Here is a 23,438-nt window from a genome sequence, read left to right as displayed (position 1 = left end):
GAACGAGCACTTTTGAAGTAAGGTACAATCAAAAGTCACATGATCAGGCGCTGCCAGATAATCGCTCCCTGCAGGAGTTGAATGTGGAGTGAACGTTACAGGTGGAGCAGAGAGAGGCGCAGAGCCGGATCCGAGAGGAGACACGACACCAACAGCGGCGGTGTGGACGATCTTTTATGTGGACCACTCTGACAGCTCCGGGTAAGTCAGAGCTCTGTTACACGGACATGAGCCGCTGCTGTGACTTAGTGACTTGTTTGTGCGCAGGTTTGAGTCCCACTGGCTTTTTTATGTTTCCTCGGAGCTCGGGGCTGGTTGAGGGAATTGGATTGGCAGCCTGCGGGGCTGAAAGGAGCACAGACAGCAGTCTGTAACATCTCTGCCTTATCTAAAGATTATAGGATATCCCAATCTAATAATAGCAGCCGAGAGCTAGTCTAAGCAGTGGTAGGATATGTTGTACAAACACTTAATGGTGTTAGTGCCACTGTGAAGGGGGGCGAGGGGAGGGGGGTCATACTTGTAAGGTCGCCGGTACAGCTTCAGGACAAGTGCCACAGCAGTGAATGTGTGGTCAAATTCTGTGGGAAAAGTATTGCATCCACAAACCCAACTACTGTTGCTAAATATATAACTTCCCTTTTTTGTAATCCACTGAGAACCAACGAGCAACAATTGAATCTTCTGACTTTCAAAGGTAAAAAAACATTATTCACAGTAGTAAAGTAGTCCAGAAAACTTGTGAAAATGTGGATTTTGTGTGCCATTTTGGAGGTGTTAGTAGTGGCTTTCATTTTGAAAACATTGTGACTGAATTTAACTGAATGTTGTGGGAGTGAAAGTGTTAGTCAAGTGTGTGTTGTATCACAGCACATGATACATGTGTGGCTGACCGAGCAGAGGGGTAGCTGTACTAAATTCTGTCATTGCACTTGCTGGAAATTGCACAGGGGATTGCCCAATTTTATCTGTCACACTGCAGCTCAGCGGGGTCAGTGGGTGTCGAGGCACACAGCTAAGCCACAAATAATACTTTTTTTTTTTTTGACACTGGTTTGTTTGTCACTGCAGGGGTGTAGATCATAAATTACCCCTTGCAGCTCATGTTTAGAGGGACTCAGATGGACAGTGAACATAAGTCTGGAGAACCAAAGCAGGAAATAACACACCTTTACTGTTGTGTCTATCACATGATAGGCTCACATGGTATTTTTAACGCTGTGTTGGCAGCTATTTATAAGACCTGATCTGATGAAGCTGCAGGCCTGATACACAGGTGTGAGGAAAACAATATAATAAACTTCCAGTTTGTGCCACGTCTCCATCCATGATGTTCTGAATCAGTTTCAGTTAGAATATGTTTTTTGAAAGCAGCGTGTCACTGTCACCTCCATGATTATTGTACCATTTCTTCACCAATACACCTGAAAAAAAAGAAGATAATTGACCATTTTTGATTATCGATTAATGGTTATTTGCCGCTTTTCACTTTTATATGATAGTAAACTGAATATCTTTGGGTTTTGGACGGTTGGTCGGATAAAACAAGATGTCAACTTGAACCGTACCTTAGATTTGGACATTTGTCACTGTTTTTATGACATTTTATTGACCATAAATTAATTGCTTAATCAATAAATTAATTGTAAAATTACCCTAATACATATGGAAAGTAATTGGTAGTTGCAGCCCATAGTTTTGACTCAATAAAGTTCAATCAAATGACAGTCCATTAGTCCTGAAATCAGTTCCGTGGTTTTGATTTTAAATCTATATTGAAGTCGTCACCACAGTTTGTTTTCTTAGGTGTTCCTGTGTGTCAGTGAGCTTGTCCTGCATTACTGGTAGAGCAGGCAGAGGAGTTTGTGTGTTCATATTTTCCTTTTGTGCCGCAGCTCCTGCTGGGACTTGCCTGGGTGTTTGTGTGAGTGTGTTTAAGTGTACACGTTTTTTTTTTTTTTGTTACCACTTTGGGACCCTTTTCGGCATAAACCTCGTCGGGATCAGTATTCATTTCTGAAGTCCTGGTTAAGGTTTGAGTTAGGGTTTGAGTTAAGCTGTCTGCAATGAATGGAAGTCAATGCAATGTCCTAACAAGGGTAACTATGCAAACTTGTGTGTGTGCATTCAAGCATGCATTTACACTCAACCACACTTGTCTCATCAATGACAAGTAATTTGTCAGAGCAGAGACAACTATCTTATTGAACATGTTGCTGCATATTTATTCTGTTTGCTTGTCGCCTTTAGTTGTGTGAAGTGCTTTGACTGCTAGTTGTCCATTAGTTTAATGATACACGTCGTTGCAGGCTTGAAAACTGTACACACAGCATGTTTTTGAAGTATTGTTTTCACCTAATTACAGCTCCTCTGCACATCAAAACAAAAGGTGGTAATCTACTGTCATTATGATAAAAGAATGTTTTGTTTTAGTCCATCTGAGCTTGCGCAAATATAACCCAGTGCTGAACTGGGGTGTGTTTTCCAATGTGTGTTTCACAACAGTCTGTGTGACACAAGGAGTGTCAAAGGTGAACACCCTCCCACAACCGGTTTCCTGTTCAGGCCCCTGTGATGGAATAGTGTATCACAGCCAGCTCACCAGCCGGCCTGCCTGTGGACTGCTCAGCTTGCGTTTGATTGGCGGCCTTGCAGACACAGAGACAGGCAGCTAAACGGGCTACAAGCAGTCAGCACACCAGCCAGTGACTCAACCGGCATCAAACCTGCGGATCAGTTAGTTGGCCGCTCAAGTGAATCAGTTACAGCCGCAGGACGCCTCGCCCATACAGCCCAGCATTATGCATTCATACAAATGAAGACGTATGCTGGAGCCGAAGCTTACGCAGCCATGGTTCACTCCAGCTGTTTGACTCTTCACACGGCTTTTTGGATTTGGATTTGTTATGACTCACGGTGATGACAACAGTGTGCTTGTCTGTGCACGTTTAGGGTTTTATCTTGTATGCGGCACGCTGTTGTAGTGAGAGTCCATCGCAGAGTATTGTAGATATCATGGAGGCTCCTGAACAGGATATAAATATCCTCGTGCTTCAAGTGGTTGGAGTATCTGGAGATACTGCTGTAGGGCTTCTTCATCGTATTGTACAAGATCACGTGCAGCCTTTCAACCCACAGTTGTTCACATTCTTCTGCTTGATGTATAAAAACCCACCAGCGGCCACAGTGCTGACATTTTAGAAAGGTGCATGTAGGAAATATATACTCACATTTACATCTGGATTTACAGAGATGTAAAGAGACTATTTTAGTCTTGCTCTTGTTCTTTAGAAGTTCATCTTCCCTGACACTGAGTGTGTAGTTGCTGTATTTACATGCAACCAGTGCTTCAAATGTCAGGTTGACTTTCAAGAGAAAGAGTGTTTTGTAGTGTTGTTCATTGCATGCAGATACTGTTCTATTTTTCACAAATGATGTCAGTCATAAATATTAATGTCTTTAATGAGGTGCATATGTTAAAGTCCCGTATAGTCTTACAAAGGGGAGAGTATCAAGTTGTATTGAGCTGTTTAACACAGCAGTGTGTTTATTAACTGATCCCTGAGCAGGTTTCGCTGGCTTAACTGGAATCAGCATTGATCCCGTATAAACAAAAGGTGTAACTGCATTTCACACCAGTCTTTCACAGCGTATCCTTTACCTCAGTGTACAGCACACCTAATGTGATGGTGGTTTGATATTATTTTGGTCAGTGAAGTGTGAAAGTGGTGATGATTTATCCTGAGAGACGGAGCCGAGCTTTGAGACAGAGAAGAAGTGAAAATGTGTCACTTTACAAAAGGCAATCACTAAAGAAGCTGTTGCACATGTAGCGTAAATCCACAACCCATTGTTAATGACTTACTAGTATTAATAAAGGTGTGTCATTAATAAAGCTCCATAAGCAACTTTGTAATATGCCATCAAGTCGGCAGGTATTAAGATTGGAAAGCCATTAACACAATGGATTTTGGCGATGGTGTTGACCTGCCTTCTTCCACGAGGTAAGGGGGCAAACAGGCCATGGGAGGGTCCTTCCTGATTAATTAAAAGAGACAAAGCAAGCAGTAAAGGTGGAGGATATAGAGACCCTTCTCATCAAATTGGGGTCACAATATGGCAGTACAAGATTTCCTTTTATTCGTGCTTAATGTTTTATTCACAACATAATATGAAAATCTTAAAGGAGTTATTTGTAATTTTTGCTATTGCTATATAGCTAACGTTAGCATTAACAGCTGTTTACTTACCTTTCTTGGTAAGATCTCGTCGTGCTTGCGATACAATCGTAAGTGACAAACCCACAAAGAAATACAACAGAAAAGAAATGGAAGGAAAGTTTTAGCTTCTTTTAGCTAATTGTTTTTTTTTTTTGAACAGTAATCTCTGCTCTTATTACAGCTCTGAACACACTGTACGCCACCTGCTAAGCCCCAAATGACAGAAAGACAAAGTTAGAGACCAGCTGGTGAACATAGTGGAGCATTTAGTAGCTAAAGAGACACATTTTTGGGGAGTTGGTGAAGACCTAAATAGATCAAAACGGAGAGTAGATATTGGACTTATTTTTGTCAGGTGGTCAGACGACTCCAGATGAATGCTAATGTTGCTCTGTGACTGCTTGATGCTAAAATGTTCACCTTTCAGTGTAAGATGATAATATGAAATTGTTTACATCTTATTCCACTGCTGCCAAGCTGCCAACAAATCAGTGGATGCAACTTTAAATAAATAGTTTATTAAGCATTGATAAAGAAATGGTGCCATAAACATTTTAATTACTTGATTTACTTTTTTTTTTTACTGCTAAAATCCTCCTACTATATTATTTTATATAATTTGTCCAGTCAAATGTAAACATCCAAAGATTGAGAAAGAAAATTGTCATTAAGCCGACAGACAAAGCACAATGGTCTGATTGTACGAGAAAATCAGCTGTGTATGACTTACTACTGGTAACTTGTAAAAACCTCAGCTGTGTACCCCCACCCCCAAAACACACACGCCCTGTCCACACGTGCACATGTCAGTGTGCGAGTGTGACCCTGGATAAACAAAGGAAGAGAAAACGGGGACAACTGCTGTGTGCTCTTCTATTATTGTAGCCATACCTACCTGTCTGCACTGTTTGGAAGTATCTGTCAGACGCTGTGAAAAACAACCAGCAGTCATTCCATTCAGTTGTAGTGCTCAACCTACAGCCCCCTCCCCGCCCCGCTCAGCCTGGGGGGGAAAGTACGCAAGACATCGGTGCTCTGACAACAGATGAGCAGTCCTATACGTGCAGCAGCTCGTCCTGCTGTGTCAAGTAGCAACAAGGTGGGGAGCATGGCAGTTTGTTGCAAACGCACATTCAAAACCGAGGTTGTTCAGAGGCAAAGGGGAGCGAGCGCCAAGCCGTCTCTCGAGGAAATGTGGATGCTGCCGTTTTGGTTTCTGTCAACAGGCAAGGACTCTGCGGTGTGTGTTTCAAAGGATGCATCTCTATGAAATCTGCTGTATTTTTTTTTTCTCTGCGAGCTAAAATTCAAATAGAAGGTGCAAAGCAGCTGTGAGGTGCTGCTGCTTTGGAGCGGTGTGCACCATAAACATAAGAGTATAGTTTTTACATTGTGAGGCTGTTCTTAAGTATGCTTTGTGTGTTATTCTGAGAAAAAAAAGTGCCTTGATGAATTTTGAATGAGGCTGCGCCGCTCAGTTTGTCAAAAACAGTGAGAAACTCGCCAAAGAAGTGGTAAATCTCAATTCAGCATGAATCCCAGGATGGGGATGGAGTGATAAAAGCATCGAATCACTGTGATCTGTATGCATGCCCAAACCTGAACTGATCCCCTCTGCTGTTTGAACCCCACTGAGCCCAGAGGAAGCAGGTTCTTATCAGGGAGGAGGACAGGAAGACACAGAGAGTGGAGAAGGAAGAGAGAGTGGGGGTTGGTCGGCAGCATGGCACTGTGCAGATTTTCACTTAATATCAGTTTACTCTGTGAAGTTTACACAGCTATAACTGTAAGTGATGCTTCACTTCTCTGATGTAACAATAAGGTCATGATTGTTTTGCATACAGTTTGTGTTGTTCACGTATATACTTTCTTCATACTTTCTTAGACTATCATTTTCACTACATTTAAATCTTAGGTATTACTCAAATTGTTATAACAGCTGTATAATGTCTTTGTGGCCTTGAGTTTTCTTACCTCTGAGAAAAAACTCACGAGGTCTAATGAAATATGCTTTTGAGTCGTGTTATGGGAACTATAGGTTCCAGTGTTTGACCCACACAAAGGACTAAAAGTCAAGATATGTCAGCTTGACCATTGTGTTTATAATCTGTCTCTTGTGAGTCCCCCAGTTTAATGAAAATGCTATGCCAAATTTATTCACTGCCCCTTTTATTATGCTTGTTGTTCTCTAGTGAAAATTCTGAAGGATCATCTGAAGTCTATCTCTCATTCTTACTTACTGTCATACTGTGTAGTTTTGCAGATGCTAGATATTCAGTGCAGTAAAAAAAGAAGCAGCACTTTGCATTGCAACACACCAACACATGCACAGGAGAATCACTGAAAAGAGCATCTTTATGTCTCTGCATGTAATAATTATCCATGAATGATCAAGATTGAAACAGAATCAGTGGAAAGAAATCAGGTGGTTGAGGGAAATCAGCTGCCATAAGTAAATAATGTGTTTCTTTGATCATCTCATTCATAGATATTTTCATATCTCTTCTAGAAGGTGGTAGGATGAACATGATCTCCACCAGCATCCCTCACCAGTAGCTGGGCAGCATGGCTTCTGCTCCTCCTTGCGGAGAGGACACCGGCAGCTCATTAGCACTGCGCTGGAGGCTAACACCAACATAGATATACATCACGCAGGACGCTGACTTCAAACTCAGTCGAAGCAGGCTGAGCTGCACTCCACAGGCCTGGTTGGTTAAAACATCCGTATGAACTGCTTTGAAAACATGACTCGTGCCAGAGCAGCACATGTCCAGGACAGCGACATCACCGCAGCCTAACGACATCTGGACTCAGACCTTGGACCATGATCTGTCTCTGAGTGGTCGCTTTGGTGGCAGAGCTGGACTGTGCAGCTCTTCCACACTTAGACAAAACCTGGACTCTGAGCCATGTCTCTTCTCTCAGCTCTGAGCATCGTCTGTGGATTGATGCTCCATGTTTCACTGAGTGCACTCAACACTCACTACTGTGTCCCACGAAAGACTGTCCCTTACCAGAGTAAGTCACAAATTCTCATACTCCTGCTGTGTTGTAACAGTGTTTCCACCCCTGGGCTGGTCCCGTGAATACCAGATTTTGTAGCAGTTTAAGAATGCATTTGAATATTTTAACCATGATATACGAACAAGTGCTACAGCTTTAACTGCTTGGATTTTATGCTGGTTGGGAAACGCTCATTAAATTTAATGAATTTGCTTTTCTTTTTTTTTTTTTTTGCTGTGGGAGCTTTTTTTTTTTCAACTGTACAGCAGCTAAATGCAGCGTAGTGATGCAGATGTTCTCCTGTTTAGATGAGCTGAAGTTGTTCAGAGAAGAGGGGATCTCTAACTACTCCACAATGTTAATGAGAGATGACCTTGGGGTGCTGCTGCTGGGGGCCCGAGAGGCCGTATATGCTCTGGACATCAACAACATCTCAGTCAGGAAGTCAGAGGTAAGAAGATGTGAAGAGACTCACTGAGAGCAATCTGTTTACAAAATGTTAACAGTTTGGCACTCTGTTCTGATCAGTGGTGTGGTGTTTGAAGCTGATTTAAAATAACTGATGATGATATAAGATATAATAACTGATGAAACTCACGTGTCTGCAAAGCTCTTACATATTAACCTGAAAATGCTATTTTGCTCAGTGAAGCTAAAAATAAAACATCTTTTGAACTTTTATGATATTTTACTGCAGTGATGAAACTGTTTCATAAAATAATCATTAAGACTGACTTGACTGCCTGATCCTAGATTATATCAGTGATCCCCAGTGCCCCACCACCACCAACACCCACCCCCCACCCCCAAATTTTTATGGTATGACACCTTAAAATGAAGCCATGTCTATTTGTGACCCCACATCTCAGGTTACAGTGATATGGTTGTGAGTTACGGGCAGTTTTTTTTTCACTCAGTATGACTGATTTGAAGGTTTTTTAAGAGTCAGAAAAAGCAAACATTTGAAATAGGTTAAAACAAACACATAGTTTCATGTTACAGCAGTAAATATTTTTTGCATTCTCATGCCTTTAATCACTTCCTGATCCCCTGAGATTCATCTCAGTCCTGACCCCCGGATTTGAGAACCACAGGTTTGTATCCTATAAAACACAGCCTCTTATTATGGTCTTTTACTATTTGGAAATATTTCATTACATCTGTAGAAATTTTTGCAGAAATCAGTTGATGAGTTGTTGAACTCTTCATCGGTCTGTTGGTTCATAATTCTAGCTGCACAGCTAACAGTCACAACTGAAGAGGGACTGGTTTCCCAGCTTACAGGTACTGTGTAAACAGGCTGCAGCTCCTCTGTCAGGCTGTTGGGTTGCGCCCCCATTCTTGCGTGCTTTGACAAGACACTTTCCCTATGTTGATGCAGGTGTATTGGCGAGTTACCGAGGAGAAGCAGAGGGAGTGCACATACAAGGGAAAACATGCCGAGGTTTGTGTAATGTCTTTCAAAACAGAGCTCACATACGGTAACTTTTATCCTCGGGCGAAGATACAGCCTTTAAGGATGACTGTTGAGTGGAAGCAGTTTACTCCCACATACAATCTATTTCTCTGTGCATTTGTAAATCATTTATATGGGAGTGTTTTTTTCTTTTTTCCTTCCTTTTTAAGTCTATACACAGAATTCACTTTGAAGTGCTTTGCTTACAGCTTCGTACTCATAGCCCAAATAAAGGCATGAGTAGAAAACGCTTGTGTACAGCCTTGACCTTTTGGTCACCAGCTCAACTTCAGGCACACTGTGCAGTCAGTAAATGTATATGGCATGTTTGTATTTTTGCGGCTGAACTAACAGAGCTCTGACCTTGGCATGCTCTCTGCTGGATCTTGTTGCAGGTGGAATGCCGTAACTACATTCGAACCCTGCACAGAGTGAATGACACTGCAATGTATGTGTGTGGCACGAACGCTTTTAGCCCCACCTGTGATTATATGGTAAGTACAGAATATGAGGTTAGTTTAGAGCATCTTACAAACTGTTTTCTGTGGGCAGGAACTTTTGCCCTTTTCCCTTTTACTTTGATGAAAGACTCTCTATCGGGTTAATCAGTTGGCATTATTCTGTATTGTTTTTTTATTGTCAGCAAATATCATGAAAAGATCAAAAGCAACAATGTGTTAGTCCATCTTAACTCTTAAAAAAAAATGTCTCAAAAATATAGTCTCATTTTTTAAAAGAAGGCGCTGTGATTTTATAAAACACTTGTGTGCTATAGTTTTTACTAAACTTTACTCAAACAGAAGCAAGTATTGCATTCGTTGGGGACTATTTAAAGCTGCAGATTAATACCCATCTGGCGCGCTAGTGAGTATTTCAGGCGGTAGGACTGTGTGTGTGTGGGAGTCAAGATAAACTGCAGTGTCCATATTCATGGTAATGAAGGAACATATCACCCAGTGCAATGATGCGGCTCAATGTGTTTTTAATAGTTTTTGTACAACAGGATGAACTGTCTGTGTTAGGATACACAGACAGTTCAAGTGCCAGTTAGTAACATCATTTGATTGTTTTTGGTTCTCATGGGATTTGTTGACAAAAAGAAAAATGTATCTAGAACATCACCTGAGTTATTCTTTTAAGCCATGCGGCAAAAATTGCAGTCAGTGTTCAAGTCATTAGACAAAGGCTTTATGCTGCAGTTCCTTTAATGGCCGTTGTGGCTATTCAATTATTAGAGTCAACACATTGTCTCCTTTTTTCTAAAGTGTGTCTTGGTTGTGATTCAAAAAGCAGTTTAAGCCCATCCCTTCATAATGTCGGTGTTTGCTTATTTATTGCCTTTGTTGGGTTTTGATTTTTCGACAACACACAGTAGCTCATGAATGCAGTTTATTTTGGCAGGGAACTCAAATCTCAGAGGGCTGCACTCCCTTGAAAGCATCATCACGGAGAGTTAAATGGTTATTATGTGTAACTGCAGAACCACAAAACAATAATGTGAATTTGATTTAACAAAAAAAAAAAAGAAAAAAGAAAAGCAAACCTGTAAGTTTTAGTAAGAAATGAACATCAGGTTTGCTTTTCATGTAAAACAATGGCTGCGTCAAAGGTTGTTAATCATTGTAAAAACTTTTATATATCTTTTGTTGACTTTAGAAAATGGTGCGTAATAATGTCAATATATGCAAGTTGTGGTTAATGGGCTAAACATTAATCATGATAAGATATAACCAGACTCTCAGTACTTTGTCTGAATAAAATGACTCAGTTTTTCTTTCTTTTCCCTCCTTCAACAAGTTTTTCTTTCTTTCCTCTCTCTCTCCCTTTGTTTCCGGCAGACGTTTGCTAATGGACAGCTGAGGCTGCAGGGAAAGCAGGAGGAGGGAAAGGGGAAGTGTCCTTTTGATCCCTTCCAGAGATACTCCTCCCTCATGGTTGGTGAGTGTCTGAGTCAGGTTTTCTGCCAGAGGGAATGAAGCACAGAATAAAGCTGAACGCTCAAAGTGCACCAACAGAAAAGATGAGAGTATGATAAGTGTATAGAGATTAGACGAGCCACAAGACCGAGTTATAAATGTGACCTAGTATCTTTTACTGCTGCTACCTGCTCCTTTAACAGCTGCACTAAAGCAGAGTCAGTTCAGTTCATTAGTTGGCATATAAATGTGATATTGTTCCAACTCAATATGAATAATTGATTTCCAGGAATTTTTCCTCAACTCTTGTTCCTGTCCAACAGGAAATGACCTGTATTCTGCTACATCCATCAACTTCTTGGGCTCTGAGCCTGTGGTTCTGCGCAGTTCAAACTTGGCTCTCCGCACTGAGTTTAAGAGCTCCTGGCTCAGTGGTGAGTTCCTCAGCTGCAAAAAAAAAAAATGGCCATTTAAAGTTTTATATGATGATGATGTGCATGGTTAAGAGGAAAGTGACTGCAGCAGCAGTACTAATGCATGATGCGGTTAATGATATGTGTTGATATCTGACTTTTCTCTCATATCAAGTACTTATTTCACGTTTTGTGGTTTCAGAGCCAAACTTTGTCTACATGGACTTTGTGAGTGAGAGTTTTGACAGTCCCGATGGCGATGATGATAAAGTGTACTTGTTCTTCAGCGAGAACGCCATGGAGTACGATTTCTACAGCAAAGTTGCGGTATCTCGAGTGGCCCGTGTCTGCAAGGTATAAAAACGTCTAATCTATTCAAGATCTTTGGCATCTTCATGGAGCCTCATCTGACAAGTCGGGTTGTTGTGGTTAAAGCGAATATGTGCACATGACAGAGTGCTCTGTCTCTGTGTTTAGGGGGATATGGGCGGACAGCGGACGCTGCAGAGGAAATGGACGTCGTTCCTGAAAGCTCGTCTGGATTGTTCCTTCCCTGAACCCAGCCTGCCCCCCATTGTCCAGGATGTCTTCCTGCTTAAGCACAAGGACTGGAGGAACAGTGTCTTCTACGCTGTCTTCACCCCGCAGTCGTGAGTATTTACAGTAAAATCCCGTGGTTTTATGGCTCAGGGTGGGTGTTGACATAGGATAATCTAGGACGTATGCAGAGCAGTCAGTTAGGAGGAACAACAAAGGTGTCTATATTCACACAAAATTATTAGGTGTTGCGTTTGTTTCATTGTGTTTATTGTAATATAAGGTATTAAGCCGTTAATACTATAACTTGACTGATGTGTGATTTATTTATTCCATATGTAAAAAATATTCTCCAGTCATACAAATAAAACAGAAATGTATCAGTTTGTTTGACTAAATGTGTTTGGACTTGGTGTTTCCAGGAGCCTCTCCCAGGTATCAGCAGTGTGTGCATACAGCGTGTCTGCCATTAGAGATATTTTCAGCGAGGGAAAGTTCAAGACACCCGTTGCTGTGGAGACATCCCATGTGAAGTGGGTGATGTACACTGGAGAAGTGCCAGTCCCCAGACCAGGAGCGGTGAGTGTACCGCAAGAAATTTCGCTGCGTACGAGGCAAATCCCCAAAACCCACAATTGTAAATGGAGGTTTTGTGTTGCAGTGCATCAATAATGTGGCTCGTAAAATGGGGATGAATCGCTCTCTGGACCTTCCTGACAAAACCCTCCAGTTCATCAGAGACCGTCCCCTCATGGATGATGCCGTTCGTCCAATAAGAGGAGAGCCGCTGCTGGTCAAGAGAGGAGCTTTGATGACTCGGATCGTAGTGGACAGTGTGCTGGCGCTGGACGGACAGAGATACGCCGTCATGTTCACTGGCACTGGTAAACTATAGGACAGCAAAGTAGATTTTGTCACATTCAAGGAGAACTGAACTGATGTTGGAGTTATCAGAAAATTAGCATCTTTCTTAGCTTACTTTTCTGTTTGAATATTCTGGTTGATTAAACTTAAAGCCCCTGAAAATTTTAGTAGCTCTCTGTGATATCAAATTTTAATGACTGAGGGAGCATCAATCAAAGTTAAAGTTTGGAAAAAGATATCTTAAATTATTACTTTTTAAGAGTTTAAGATAAAAAATGTCAGCTAATCTTCTTCATCGGGACTGTGTGGGTGTGTTTTGATTGACAGTGCTGGCATCATAAGAAATTCCAAATCACCTTTTCTCCAGGTGAGCCCCACCCACTGCAAACCAGTGACAAAAGAAATGAAAAAAAAAAACAGAAATGCAGAAAACTCTTGTGTGAAATTCCAAAAATGACTGTGGTAATGTAGGAGCCCGTAGTTCACAGTAAGAATCTGCAATTAAGAAAGTTTTCAGGGCTTTAAAGCAGGATTAAGTAACTTCTGAAGGAAGAAATAATACATTCTTCCTCTCCCGCATGAAAAATTGAGTCAATAAGAAATAAAATGCAATTTTACAGCTACAACCTGACTTGGTCTGATCAGTAGCTTATAGCAGCTGTTGTCAGGAGACCTTTGACTGATATATTGTAGGTGTAACAGACATCAATGAGACAGATCAGCAGTTCACTCAGGATTATTCTCTCTACTTAGAATATGTTTCCGTTATTGTCATGTCTTATAAAACATTTGTTCAATCAATATCTTTTTCATTTGCAGGCTGATAGAGACGCAGTGATTTGATATGAATAGTGACAGGATACATCAAAGCCGTGATCTTGGTTAAAACTTGCGTGGTTAATGATTTTTATATAATTACTAAATGTCATTGGTATTTACTGTCTCCTGATAGACAATGGTTTTATTCAGAAGGCCGTCAACTACGACGGAGAAATGTTCATAATTGAGGAGATTCAACTGTTTGAAAACCCAGAGTCTATCACCATCCTGCGCCTCTCATCGAGCAAGGTAACTCAACACAGGCCCGAGATGGTTCAATAAAGTTTGTTAGCTCATCATCATCATCATTATCATCATCATCATCATCATCACAGGTTATGGTCATTTACTGCTACTGCTACTTTACTTGGTAAATATTACATAACAAGCTTGAGTCTAAATTTGAATATGTCGTCACTTAGAGACTGTAGAGAGGATGTAAAGGTGAAACACTTCAGCTGGTTAATTTGTTTGTGTGTGTGTGTGTGTGTGTGTGTGTGTGTGTGTGTGTGTGTGTGTGTGTGTGTGTGTGTGTGTGTGTGTGTGTGTGTGTGTGTGTGTGTGTGTGTGTGTGTGTGTGTGTGTGTGTGTGTGTGTGTGTGTGTGTGTGTGTGTGTGTGTGTAAACATAGGGCCAGCTGTATGCAGGTTCAGAGTTTGGTGCTATCCAGATGCCAGTCAGTAACTGCAGCCGCTATGACACCTGTGTGGACTGCATCCTGGCCAGGGATCCGTACTGTGCCTGGGACTTCTCCACTGAGCAGTGCTCCTCAGTCCACAGCGTACCCCCCTCCTCAGATACTGCAATGCAGAGTCTGAAGGAGGGTGACGTCTCACGGTGTCCTCAGCCAGGTACATTCCCTTACAGCGCATTGTTCACATGCGTTACTAGGAAGACTTTTTGTATGAACCAGTGTACCAGCAGCTGTATCTATTAGAAAGCATTGAAACCAACCGTGTGTTGGTGTGTGTTTTTAGATCCAGTCCCAGCTGTGGACTTCACCCTCGTCCCAGAGAACAACATCCAGCTGCCTTGCCAGCTTCACTCCAACTTGGCAGAGGTCCACTGGCGTTTCTCTGACCAAACACTTCACTCCAACCACAAATACTACATCTACAGCGGAGGCCTCCTCATCCTGAGCGCCTCTGAGTCGGATGCTGGCTTTTACACCTGTGACTCAGTAGAGCTCATAAATGGCAAAACATACAACCGAACTGTGGCGGTTTATCGTTTGCAGCTCTACTCTGGTCCGGCGGTGGGGGACAGCACCACTCCAGGCAATGAGGTGGCAAATTCCTCCGACTCTGTTCACACTGTGAATACAGCTGCACCAGGTCCGGTGCCAGATGAGGATAATGAGGACCCATCCCACGAGTCTCAAAGCGACACTGGCAGGGTGACTCGCTTAGAGGTGGCTGTGGCTCTGCTTTCGCTGCTTTGTTTCTCCCTGATGGGGGTCATATTTTGGATCTGGTTTCGAGGAGGCTGGGAATGCTTCAAGTTTGCACAGAGCGCCAGTGAAAGCGAGGGGAAAAGGCAGTCAGGCGAATACATGCACATCCAGAACAGAACTTCAGAGATAAAGCTCCTGGGGCCTGAGGCGGGGAGACCTTGCAGTGCCAATAATAATCACTCTGCTGTTGACTTCAAAGGGAACGGGGAGCACCACTTCACACCTATGGCCAACATTTCAAGTCTGGACGGTCTGGGATACATAAATGATGAGTCAGAGATTTAACTTTGCTGAGGTATAGAGTAGCAGAGTCCGAGGCCAACGAAACTGCACTAATCATCTTTCTATAGGTGCCCTTCCAACACAAGACAGTTCTCCGAAAGGATTTTCACATTATAAATTCTTTTGACTGGTGTCCTGTTTCTCCTCGCCAGTTTCCTTCACTGTCATTTCTGTACTCTAACCGGGCAGCTGATGTTCAGTTAAAACACTTTTTCTGGTGGATTTTTCACTCCAGGAAACTGCTGAAAAGACATTTTTTTTATATGTGTATTTTTTTGTATAATGACAAATTGTGAATAACTTTGTGTAATATATTGTGTACAGCCAAGACCTTTTTTTTTTCAACTATTTATTTGTTGTAAAGTCGTTTTTATTTCATCTTTAAACACTTGTAATCTACAAAAAGTCTTGTAAATATGGTCAACAACGGTGAACAAGTAGCAAACACTTTGACCTCTAATTTCAAGCCACATTTCATTTTATGGATAGTACTGTTTATTTAAGACAACATTGATCAGTCAGAGTGTACCATCACTCTTTGGCTGTTAATGATTGATCAGTACTCTGTGTACTACTCCTTTATTGGTGGCTGTTTAAAAAAAAAAAAAAAAAAGACCTACAGATGTACCTTTGTATTTAAGCATTCAAATGACACTCACAGGTGAAACAGAGTGAACGTCATACCTCCATCTTTCAAAACACAAAAATAATAATAAGATTATCTCACTCCAGTAAATGTTATATCATCATTGAGAGTGTCGTAGTGTAACGAGGGTTGTTTTTGGGTACACAGTTATATTTTAGATTCCAGGCATACACTGTAGTCTCCCTTTGGAAAAGACAACATGTCATTGGGATGTACAGGTGTGGGTGTAACTTTCTGGCAGTGGCAGTCAACTCAGAGACACAACGCGGATAAGAACCAAGTGTCAAACTTTCGGAAAATGCAGTCCTTGTTCATATGACAATAAACTTTATTGGGAGTTTGACGCGCATGTAGCTGTCAGTAATGATTACCTTCCCTCACACACAGTGGAGTGATGTATTTGAAAGCGATGCTGCTGCAACGTTTGACTGACGCGCTTCTTGTCTTGATTTTTCGAACAGATACTCCTGTGGATTGTGCGGCGGGATAATATCAACAAAAAAAACCTGCAGCGACTCCACGGTTATCTCAGACCTGTTTGTTGTCTGTTGAAGAAGACTCTGAGACCAAACTAAATTACAGGAATGTAGTGTGAATCTGCTCTGTGTTTTTCACACTGTCATTAACGGCAGCGCTCAGAGCCACCTCACGTTTCACCTCCAACAAGTACTGTAGAGATGAAAGGCCTGAAGTGCATCTCTTCTCAATTATTCAACAGTGCAGTATAAGATATTTGTCATGAACTGAATTAAGGATATATATTGATCGTATCAGGTGATAAATTAATAAAATATTGCCTGTGCAGTTTTTAAAAAAGTGCTTTCATGCTTAGCATAGACATATTTACACCAGGGAATTAAGACGATCCACGTTAGCTTTTTTTAGTGTAGTTGTTTATAAGTTTCAGAGAGCACTGTCTTAGATTTTTATTTTTTTTAGCTTCCCTCTCTCCTGTTCGTCAGTCTTCCTTTTCCTCCCAAGATTTAATGAGGTTTCCCCTCTTACTTTTATTTCTGGCTGTCTCTCTGAGTTCCTCTATGATGCTCGCAGCCTTTTTTTAACCCACACTTGGTTTCTTTGAACATTTCTGACTTGCATTTCTGAATAAATCAATATGACAACAGCATCTCTCTGCTAGGGTGAACAACTCTACACTGAGGATGAGGGATACAGAGATTTTATTTAATTTTTTTTTTGTACACACAGCAAAAATGGCCACCAACAGGGACAACCCGAGCACACGTGGTCCCAGTGGGTGACAGCTGTTTGTCTCTGCACTGTATTGTTCCTCTTAACAGTGTTTGAAGGTTAAAGATATCTAATGTCATAGACTATAGTTCAGTTGATATAAAAACAAAAACCAATAACCAACATAGTATTTATCTTTTCACACAGCAGCATTGTTTCTGTGTTAAAAGACTGCAAAAAATAAAATAGCCTATACAACAATGGTTCCTAACCTGTGGGTCGGGTCCCACTGGTGGGCCACGAAGGTATTGCAAGAGGGCTGACAAATCATTTGTGAAAAGATGTAACTATACAAAAAAAAAAAATATATATATATAATAAATGTTTTTAAGTGTTTTAAAAAGTAATGATCTTTAAAAGCATTAAAAATGTTGAGAAACTTCTTTCATAGTTTCTTCTCATGTATTCAGGCTCATCATTGTGATGAGTCGATGATAGGAACTTTTATGTTGTCGCCGGCCGGACCACATCATTTACTTGTTTGATATCTCAGTCTAGTTGCGCGCTAAAAGATTACATCCATGGCAAAAACTGGAATGTCAAAATGGATAGCAGGTTAGCAACAGGAAGAATTAAAAGGAAAGAGAGTCAAGAGACAGATGTTGAATCGACAAGTGACCAAACAAGAAAAGAAAATTGAGCTTCCCCTGCTTTAAGTATTCGGCCTTCATATTGTTCCAGGGCCAACATTTTTGAGATTTTCAAGTGCGCCATGAGGTGGAAAAGGTTGGGAACCACTGCTATTAGAGTTCATAAATAGTTCAACTCAGACCTAACCTACATCGCCAGCTGGTTATCAGACGTTAAACCATTGTAATTTCTCACACATTCAACTAGGACATACAGACACAATGAGAGTAAGAATATTTATTGTTGTTGCAATATTTAAAGGTCATTTTAACATATCTGTTATATTTTGTCACTTATCAAATAACAGAAAGAAAAAATAATAATCAAAATACTGAATTTGGCAGTTGGCCATGAAGGACACTTTTGTAACAAGAAAAGAAAAATAAATTGTCAAACTATGAGCCAGGCACCTTTTTCTTCCAGTTGGTGCTTCATACAGGCTTTGATTGGATTGAGGCAAAATTAAAGTGAGCTGCTATATTACCTGCATAAAAAAAGCCACATTCATTGGTTTTAATCAGATCATTCACTCTGAAATTTGTTGGAATGACAATTAGCCAATATCCAGTATCAGACTACACTTAAACAGACTGTGAGTACATTTGCATGCAAGATTTCACCTTACTGCAGATCCATCTACAGATGTTTTTTTTGAGAGATGTTTGTGTCAGTTTATGTTGGTTACATGAGGTCAGAATATTTGAAATAAAACAAAAAAAAATCCTATTTAACCCCACACCCATAATAAGCTGCATGCAAACACACTGCAGCCACCAAACACAAAAATTCAGTCTATCTGGGAGAAATCGAAAGCGTCGGGAACTGTAACAACAGCTGATAAGGTGCTTTCACGGCAGGTCGCTGACCACTAAAAGCAAACAGTGCAGTTTTGGAAATATAGAAACTGAGACTTGCTAAGGCGGAGTACAAACACATATAAAGCTTGGGTGTGATTTGTTTTTGTCATCAAAATAAGGGAAAGAGACAAGTGTTTTGGCACATCAGTACTCAGTGAGAAATCACAAGAGGATTAGGCACCAACAACTTTTGAATTGTTTCCAAACATTGCTTCACTGAAGCATAAGTCCAGTTTGACAAAAAAAAAAAAAAAAAGCAGCAGCATTTGTTAAGGCGACAGTCAAGCTATTTTTTCACATGCAAAATCTGTAGTAAGGCGCATCTCATGAAATCCCAGCCAAAGCAGGCAGGCATGGAGTTAGTGAGCAAAACAAATCAAAAATAAACTTAAATCCTGCCAGAACACACAAAGTACACAGAAAAGAATTCCACCAGATAAAAAGCGTGCTGTTTGCAGATTCTGTTGCTGTTTGCAGATTCTGTTGTTGCAAAAGGAAAAAAAAATTCTTCAGCATACTTCAACTTCTATCATGCAGTTCTAGTATAACACATAAAACAATCCTATCATAAATGTCCATAAGGCACACGTCCTTCACATACTGCTATCGTCAAACTGTTCACACTCTTTTGCGATTTCCAATTGCATATTTGTGAGACAGTTCATCTTCCTAAGCAAAATTTCTTCTGAGCATAAAACTGTAAATCTTTCATTCATTTCAATAAACTGTATGTAAACACAAATGAAATGGAATGGTATATTTTGAAGCTATCCCTCTAGTAGAAGTGAAGGGCTTTTAAAAAGCTTTGCTGACAAAACTCTTTGATAAAACATTTTATAGTGATCCTGTCCTCTCATTCAAAAAAAAAATATATATGCCTATGCATTTTGTCATGTAAAGGCTGAAATGATATGGCACTTTCAAGTGATTTGTTGTGCACCACAGAAATGGCCAGCTATCTGTCTCCATCCAGAGGTGGTGCCTTGCTATCACCAGTGACTGTTGTCGGGATAGCTTGGCACTGCAGCAGGGTACTGGGGCAAGCTTGGGCCTTGGGCTGTCTGAGCAACAGCATTGAACCCTGCTTCCCTCACTGGTGCACTCTTCCACATCCCGGTGCTCCACTCTTCCTGAGCGCGCTCCAAACTCCCGCCACCGCCACGATACAGTCTGTGCACCTGCCCGCGGGAAAAGAAAGAGGAAAGAAAGCAGTTCACAGTGTGTATTTGTGTCTGTTCTTAAGTCTCTCAGGGCAAAAACTACATTCAACAGTGTGTGTGTGTGTGTGTCTGCAGCATATGTGTTCACTCACCTTAATGAGCACCAGTGCCATTAAAGCAGTCACCAGAGTGAAGAGCAGAGCTGTGATAAGCATCACTATAGCGGAGCCCACATTTTGGCTGAAAAACATCACTGTCGCAATCCAGCCGCTTTGATGTGTTGGTGAGAGTCAGATGGAGTAGTACGTGTTAGTGTATCATACAGTATGGAATTAGCAAAGTGAATTTATTACAAGTATAATCCAAAATTACTAATGAGCAGTAAAGGAACATTAAGCAGTGAGGAAACGGATGCAGTGACAAACAGCATAATGATGATCGGTGTTACACTGACTTATAGTCACACATTGTCCTATGAGTGAACAGTGTTGTTATCACATGCAGATGTTCATTTACTGTCCTACTTTACTCAGTTGGAGAAAGACTGTTTCTGGTTAAACTTACAAAAGTAAAAAGATTTTTAAAAATGATTTTTTAAAAACAACTCTATTCCACATGGTCTCTGAGTAAGACTGATGTGGCATTTTTACTCTGAGAACTTATAAAATAAACACATACATTTATAATGTGCACATAAAATAAAAATACATCAGAAAAGACATTAAAATAAAGGATATAATACAACAGCGCTGTATCATATCAAGCATTTTCTAGAATTGAATTATTAAAAATGTAACTGCAGAAATAAGAACAGCATATTTGTACAAGTGTGAATAATATTATGTAATGTTATGACTTTGCTCAAATTCCCCTGAATTTAGGAGCCTCAGTGTTTAGAGTTGAACCCATGTGCAACTCAAATATATTTAAAAAATAATAAGAAGAAAAAGAACTCATTGTTGAAATCACTAATCACTAAATTACTATCTGTAAAGAATGCTTCATCTAGTCTTAAGGTCATGGCCAAAACCTTTCATCCCCTATTTACATCCAGCATCAAGACGCTGATGGCACAGCACACCGGGCTAACAAACTCAGAAACAGACAAGATTTGGCAATCAATAGAATTAAAGATTTGCAGATTGTGTATGAGTACCCAATACAGTTATTATATTGTTAACAACCACATCATGTGTTAACTTAACGGTTGTATTCTAGTGTTAAATCTATCTTAACTCTCTCTCTCATCTGATGGATAGCACATTTTCCGGCTGATAGAAACCCTCGTGACCTGCTCTCTGGTAAAACTGGCAGGCAACATGTACACAGTCTTCAAAGCCGGTTTGATTCAACTCACCATGTTCCCCAGCCAGAGATGCCTATAGTCTGGATGAGGGCCAAGACACACTGAAGGAAGAAGATGAAGAAGAAGGCCATGAAGTTGAACGAGCTATCGGCCCTACGAACAAGAAAAAAAAACAAAGAAAACAAATAAAGTTAGTGTTGCCCTATTTTTGTTGGAATGTTGCATCCGCCTACTGGTTGTCAACATGTGGGTCAAACTGACGACAAACTTACAATGAAACACGATGCATACAACTAAACAAGCCATGGAAAAAATAGAAATGTCCTCAGTAAACATGATTGGTGCATGAGCAAATCATGAAACAAGAAGCTCCATAGAAACATCATTTTTGGGCTCAAACATCAAGAGCTCAATATTGTTTTTTGCTGTGTTAATAGTATTTATCTGGTGACTCATCCCACCGAGACACTATCTAAAAGCATAAGAATAACTGATCCATGCTCTTAATGTTACATATCATAAACCAGAAATCTTAAGCAAACAAAACTCAGATGTTGTGTTGTGCTGACCACATCATTGTAATTGGTGACTTAAACATCAATTTTAACAACAAATCTAATGTGCTAAACGGAGCTTTCACAACATTACTGAAGCTTTTTTTCTCAGACCATCTCATACTCCAAACACCACTGACCTACTTCTACGCCATGGTCTTCCTGTTTCTACACTACCAGTTTCATTTTCCACTCCATCGTCAACAGAACACTTTCTGATCGAATTTAACGTTCACATCTCACATGTGACAGAGCGGCTCTTGAATCAGAGCTGCACCAGCTGAGACTGCCTGGTTCACTGATTTCTACATGCACACTTCAATGATCCTGCAGACACTTGGAGTGAAAATGGCACAATACTTTACTAGAACTTACTACTTACTATACTTTCACCTGGCCTAGCATTAATCATCGCTTGTGTAGAAAAATATGCTCTCTGGCAAGCCGAGTCCACCTTCTATTCTCAACGGAACAACAGAAACACCACCACATTTTTTGTTAACGATGAGAAGAGTAAAACCATTAAAACCACCAGCTGACTTTTGCTATTTTATACTGTTAATTTGAGTATGCTTTGTAAAATTGTTGTAGACCTGTATTCTACATCCCATTTCAGACAACCTGTTAATATAACTGCTAAAAAAAACTACACTGCAGTTTTAATAAATTGAAGTTAAAGTGGAATTTCAGATACGACTCTTGCGCATGAGATTTACCAGATACTAACCTGAAAGCTTTGTAAAGTGGTCTGAACCAGCAGGTATAACTACAGGGACTGAAGAGGATGAGCCAGAGCAGGGAGAATCCAAAGTTTGTGGCACCTCCACCGCCAGCCCACCACGCAATACATCCGATCACATTTAGGCACAGAGTGCCTGAATACACTGCAGAAGAGAGAGGACAGGAGATTTGGAGAGACAAGGAGAGGAGAAGAAGGGCAGCGATTGATTTCTGAACTTAGCAATAGTACAAGGAATGCCTCTCCCTCCAAAAAAAAATGTATGTATGCATGTAAAAGCACGTACTCATCCACAGTGTGTAGACTCTGCGCACCAACTGCTGGTGGGGTGTGGGGATTTCCTCTTCAATGTTCTGGTAAAAGCATGGCTTTATTCTCAGAAATTGAGGCAGGGGAGGAAAGTTATTAACTCGCTCTGAAACGGGGAGAAAAGTGTCATCATTAAAAACTATTTTACATTTGAATATTTCACATCATGTCTGAATGCACTTACAAATAGATAGATAGATAAATAAATAGATAGATAGATAGATAGATAGATAGATAGATAGATAGATAGATAGATAGATAGATAGATAGATAGATAGATAAGTTTTAAATGACAAACCTGCCATTTTGAAATCCCAGGTCTCCCCTGGATAATAGGAGTACACAGAAATCGAAATCAGCAGTTTACAGTCATACAGGCAAAAACAACTTTAACCAATTTGCATGTCTTTTTCTAAAATGTTGTTCTGATTACTTGTGCTTGTTTGGTTTTTGTTGTTTAGTTTTCTTTTTAACTATGCCTATGTGAAGTTACGCTAACTTTATGTGTGATATTATACAGTAGATAGTAGCTAAAGCGTGTTGTTGGGCAGCCAGCAGTCCCTTGGAAGCATACACTAGCTTACTGTCTCTTTATCTTACGTCGTTGCTTCATTTGACTGACTGATTAGCAGTTGACAAGAAGTGAAAGACCGTTACGGATTATAAATCCACAAAAAGCATAATATAGATTAGGCAATATTATCAAGATAACGTTTACCTCTTCACGTTTCCGTCGACAACTGCAGGGGTTTGGGACTCATTCAGGATGCGCTTTTCCGACACCGATCAGACACACTGCGGCTGCGCTGCACCGTTGCGCTTGTAGTTCCAAACTGTTTACATTCAACATGCTCGGGGGCCAGAAGAACTACAAGTCCCAGGATTCGTGTGAGCGGTAAACGGGAGACGCGTGATTCCAACATGACACCAGTTCGCATGAATCCCACCCACAGGCTGTATATCCCACCCATGCAATTACGGACTACATCAAGTCTTCAATCTGTAAACAGTACATGGCATGCCCTT

At 40.7% G+C, this 23,438-nt stretch overlaps 2 protein-coding genes across 5 annotated transcripts; one reads left to right on the top strand and one right to left on the bottom strand.

Annotated features, from left to right (window-relative positions):
- The first annotated feature begins 60 nt into the window (after positions 1-60).
- On the top strand, positions 61-18,171 carry si:ch211-129c21.1 (uncharacterized protein LOC563087 homolog). Of its 4 annotated transcripts, none has more exons than XM_056378933.1 (14): positions 61-201; positions 6,730-7,238; positions 7,532-7,674; positions 8,605-8,667; positions 9,075-9,173; positions 10,518-10,617; positions 10,919-11,029; positions 11,211-11,362; positions 11,486-11,658; positions 11,968-12,124; positions 12,207-12,429; positions 13,362-13,477; positions 13,860-14,079; positions 14,206-18,171. In XM_056378933.1, the coding sequence occupies exons 2-14, from the start codon at positions 7,130-7,132 to the stop codon at positions 14,964-14,966; spliced, it is 2,427 nt and encodes an 808-aa protein (XP_056234908.1). In that variant the 5' UTR covers positions 61-201; positions 6,730-7,129; the 3' UTR covers positions 14,967-18,171. The 4 variants fall into 4 exon arrangements, with proteins under 4 accessions (XP_056234908.1, XP_056234911.1, XP_056234909.1 ...); XM_056378934.1 differs by having other exon boundaries at positions 89-201; positions 6,733-7,238; XM_056378935.1 differs by lacking the exon at positions 61-201 and adding an exon at positions 564-697.
- Positions 17,710-23,336, bottom strand: scamp4 (secretory carrier membrane protein 4). Its single transcript, XM_056378939.1, has 7 exons — positions 23,131-23,336; positions 22,711-22,737; positions 22,390-22,518; positions 22,092-22,248; positions 20,862-20,963; positions 19,657-19,774; positions 17,710-19,522 (listed from the first exon to the last, which is right to left on the bottom strand). Exons 2-7 carry the CDS (start codon positions 22,715-22,717, stop codon positions 19,334-19,336), a joined length of 702 nt encoding a protein of 233 aa, XP_056234914.1. The 5' UTR covers positions 22,718-22,737; positions 23,131-23,336; the 3' UTR covers positions 17,710-19,333.
- Positions 23,337-23,438: the final 102 nt, after the last annotated feature.

Source organism: Seriola aureovittata, chromosome 6 (assembly GCF_021018895.1).
Source record: "Seriola aureovittata isolate HTS-2021-v1 ecotype China chromosome 6, ASM2101889v1, whole genome shotgun sequence".
NCBI classification, from domain to species: domain Eukaryota; kingdom Metazoa; phylum Chordata; class Actinopteri; order Carangiformes; family Carangidae; genus Seriola; species Seriola aureovittata.
This window is presented reverse-complemented; position numbering and strand designations above follow the sequence as displayed.

Coding starts and splice junctions, on each gene's coding strand:
- si:ch211-129c21.1 (XM_056378933.1), top strand. CDS start 7,130: ATGTCTCTTCTCTCAGCTCTGAGCATCGTCTGTGGATTGATGCTCCAT. Junction 7,675..8,604: donor TCTCAGTCAGGAAGTCAGAG/GTAAGAAGATGT, acceptor ATGTTGATGCAG/GTGTATTGGCGAGTTACCGA. Junction 11,030..11,210: donor TAAGAGCTCCTGGCTCAGTG/GTGAGTTCCTCA, acceptor TTGTGGTTTCAG/AGCCAAACTTTGTCTACATG.
- scamp4 (XM_056378939.1), bottom strand. Junction 20,964..22,091: donor CCACTTTACAAAGCTTTCAG/GTTAGTATCTGG, acceptor TCTTGTTCGTAG/GGCCGATAGCTCGTTCAACT. Junction 19,523..19,656: donor TGGCACTGGTGCTCATTAAG/GTGAGTGAACAC, acceptor TCCCGCGGGCAG/GTGCACAGACTGTATCGTGG.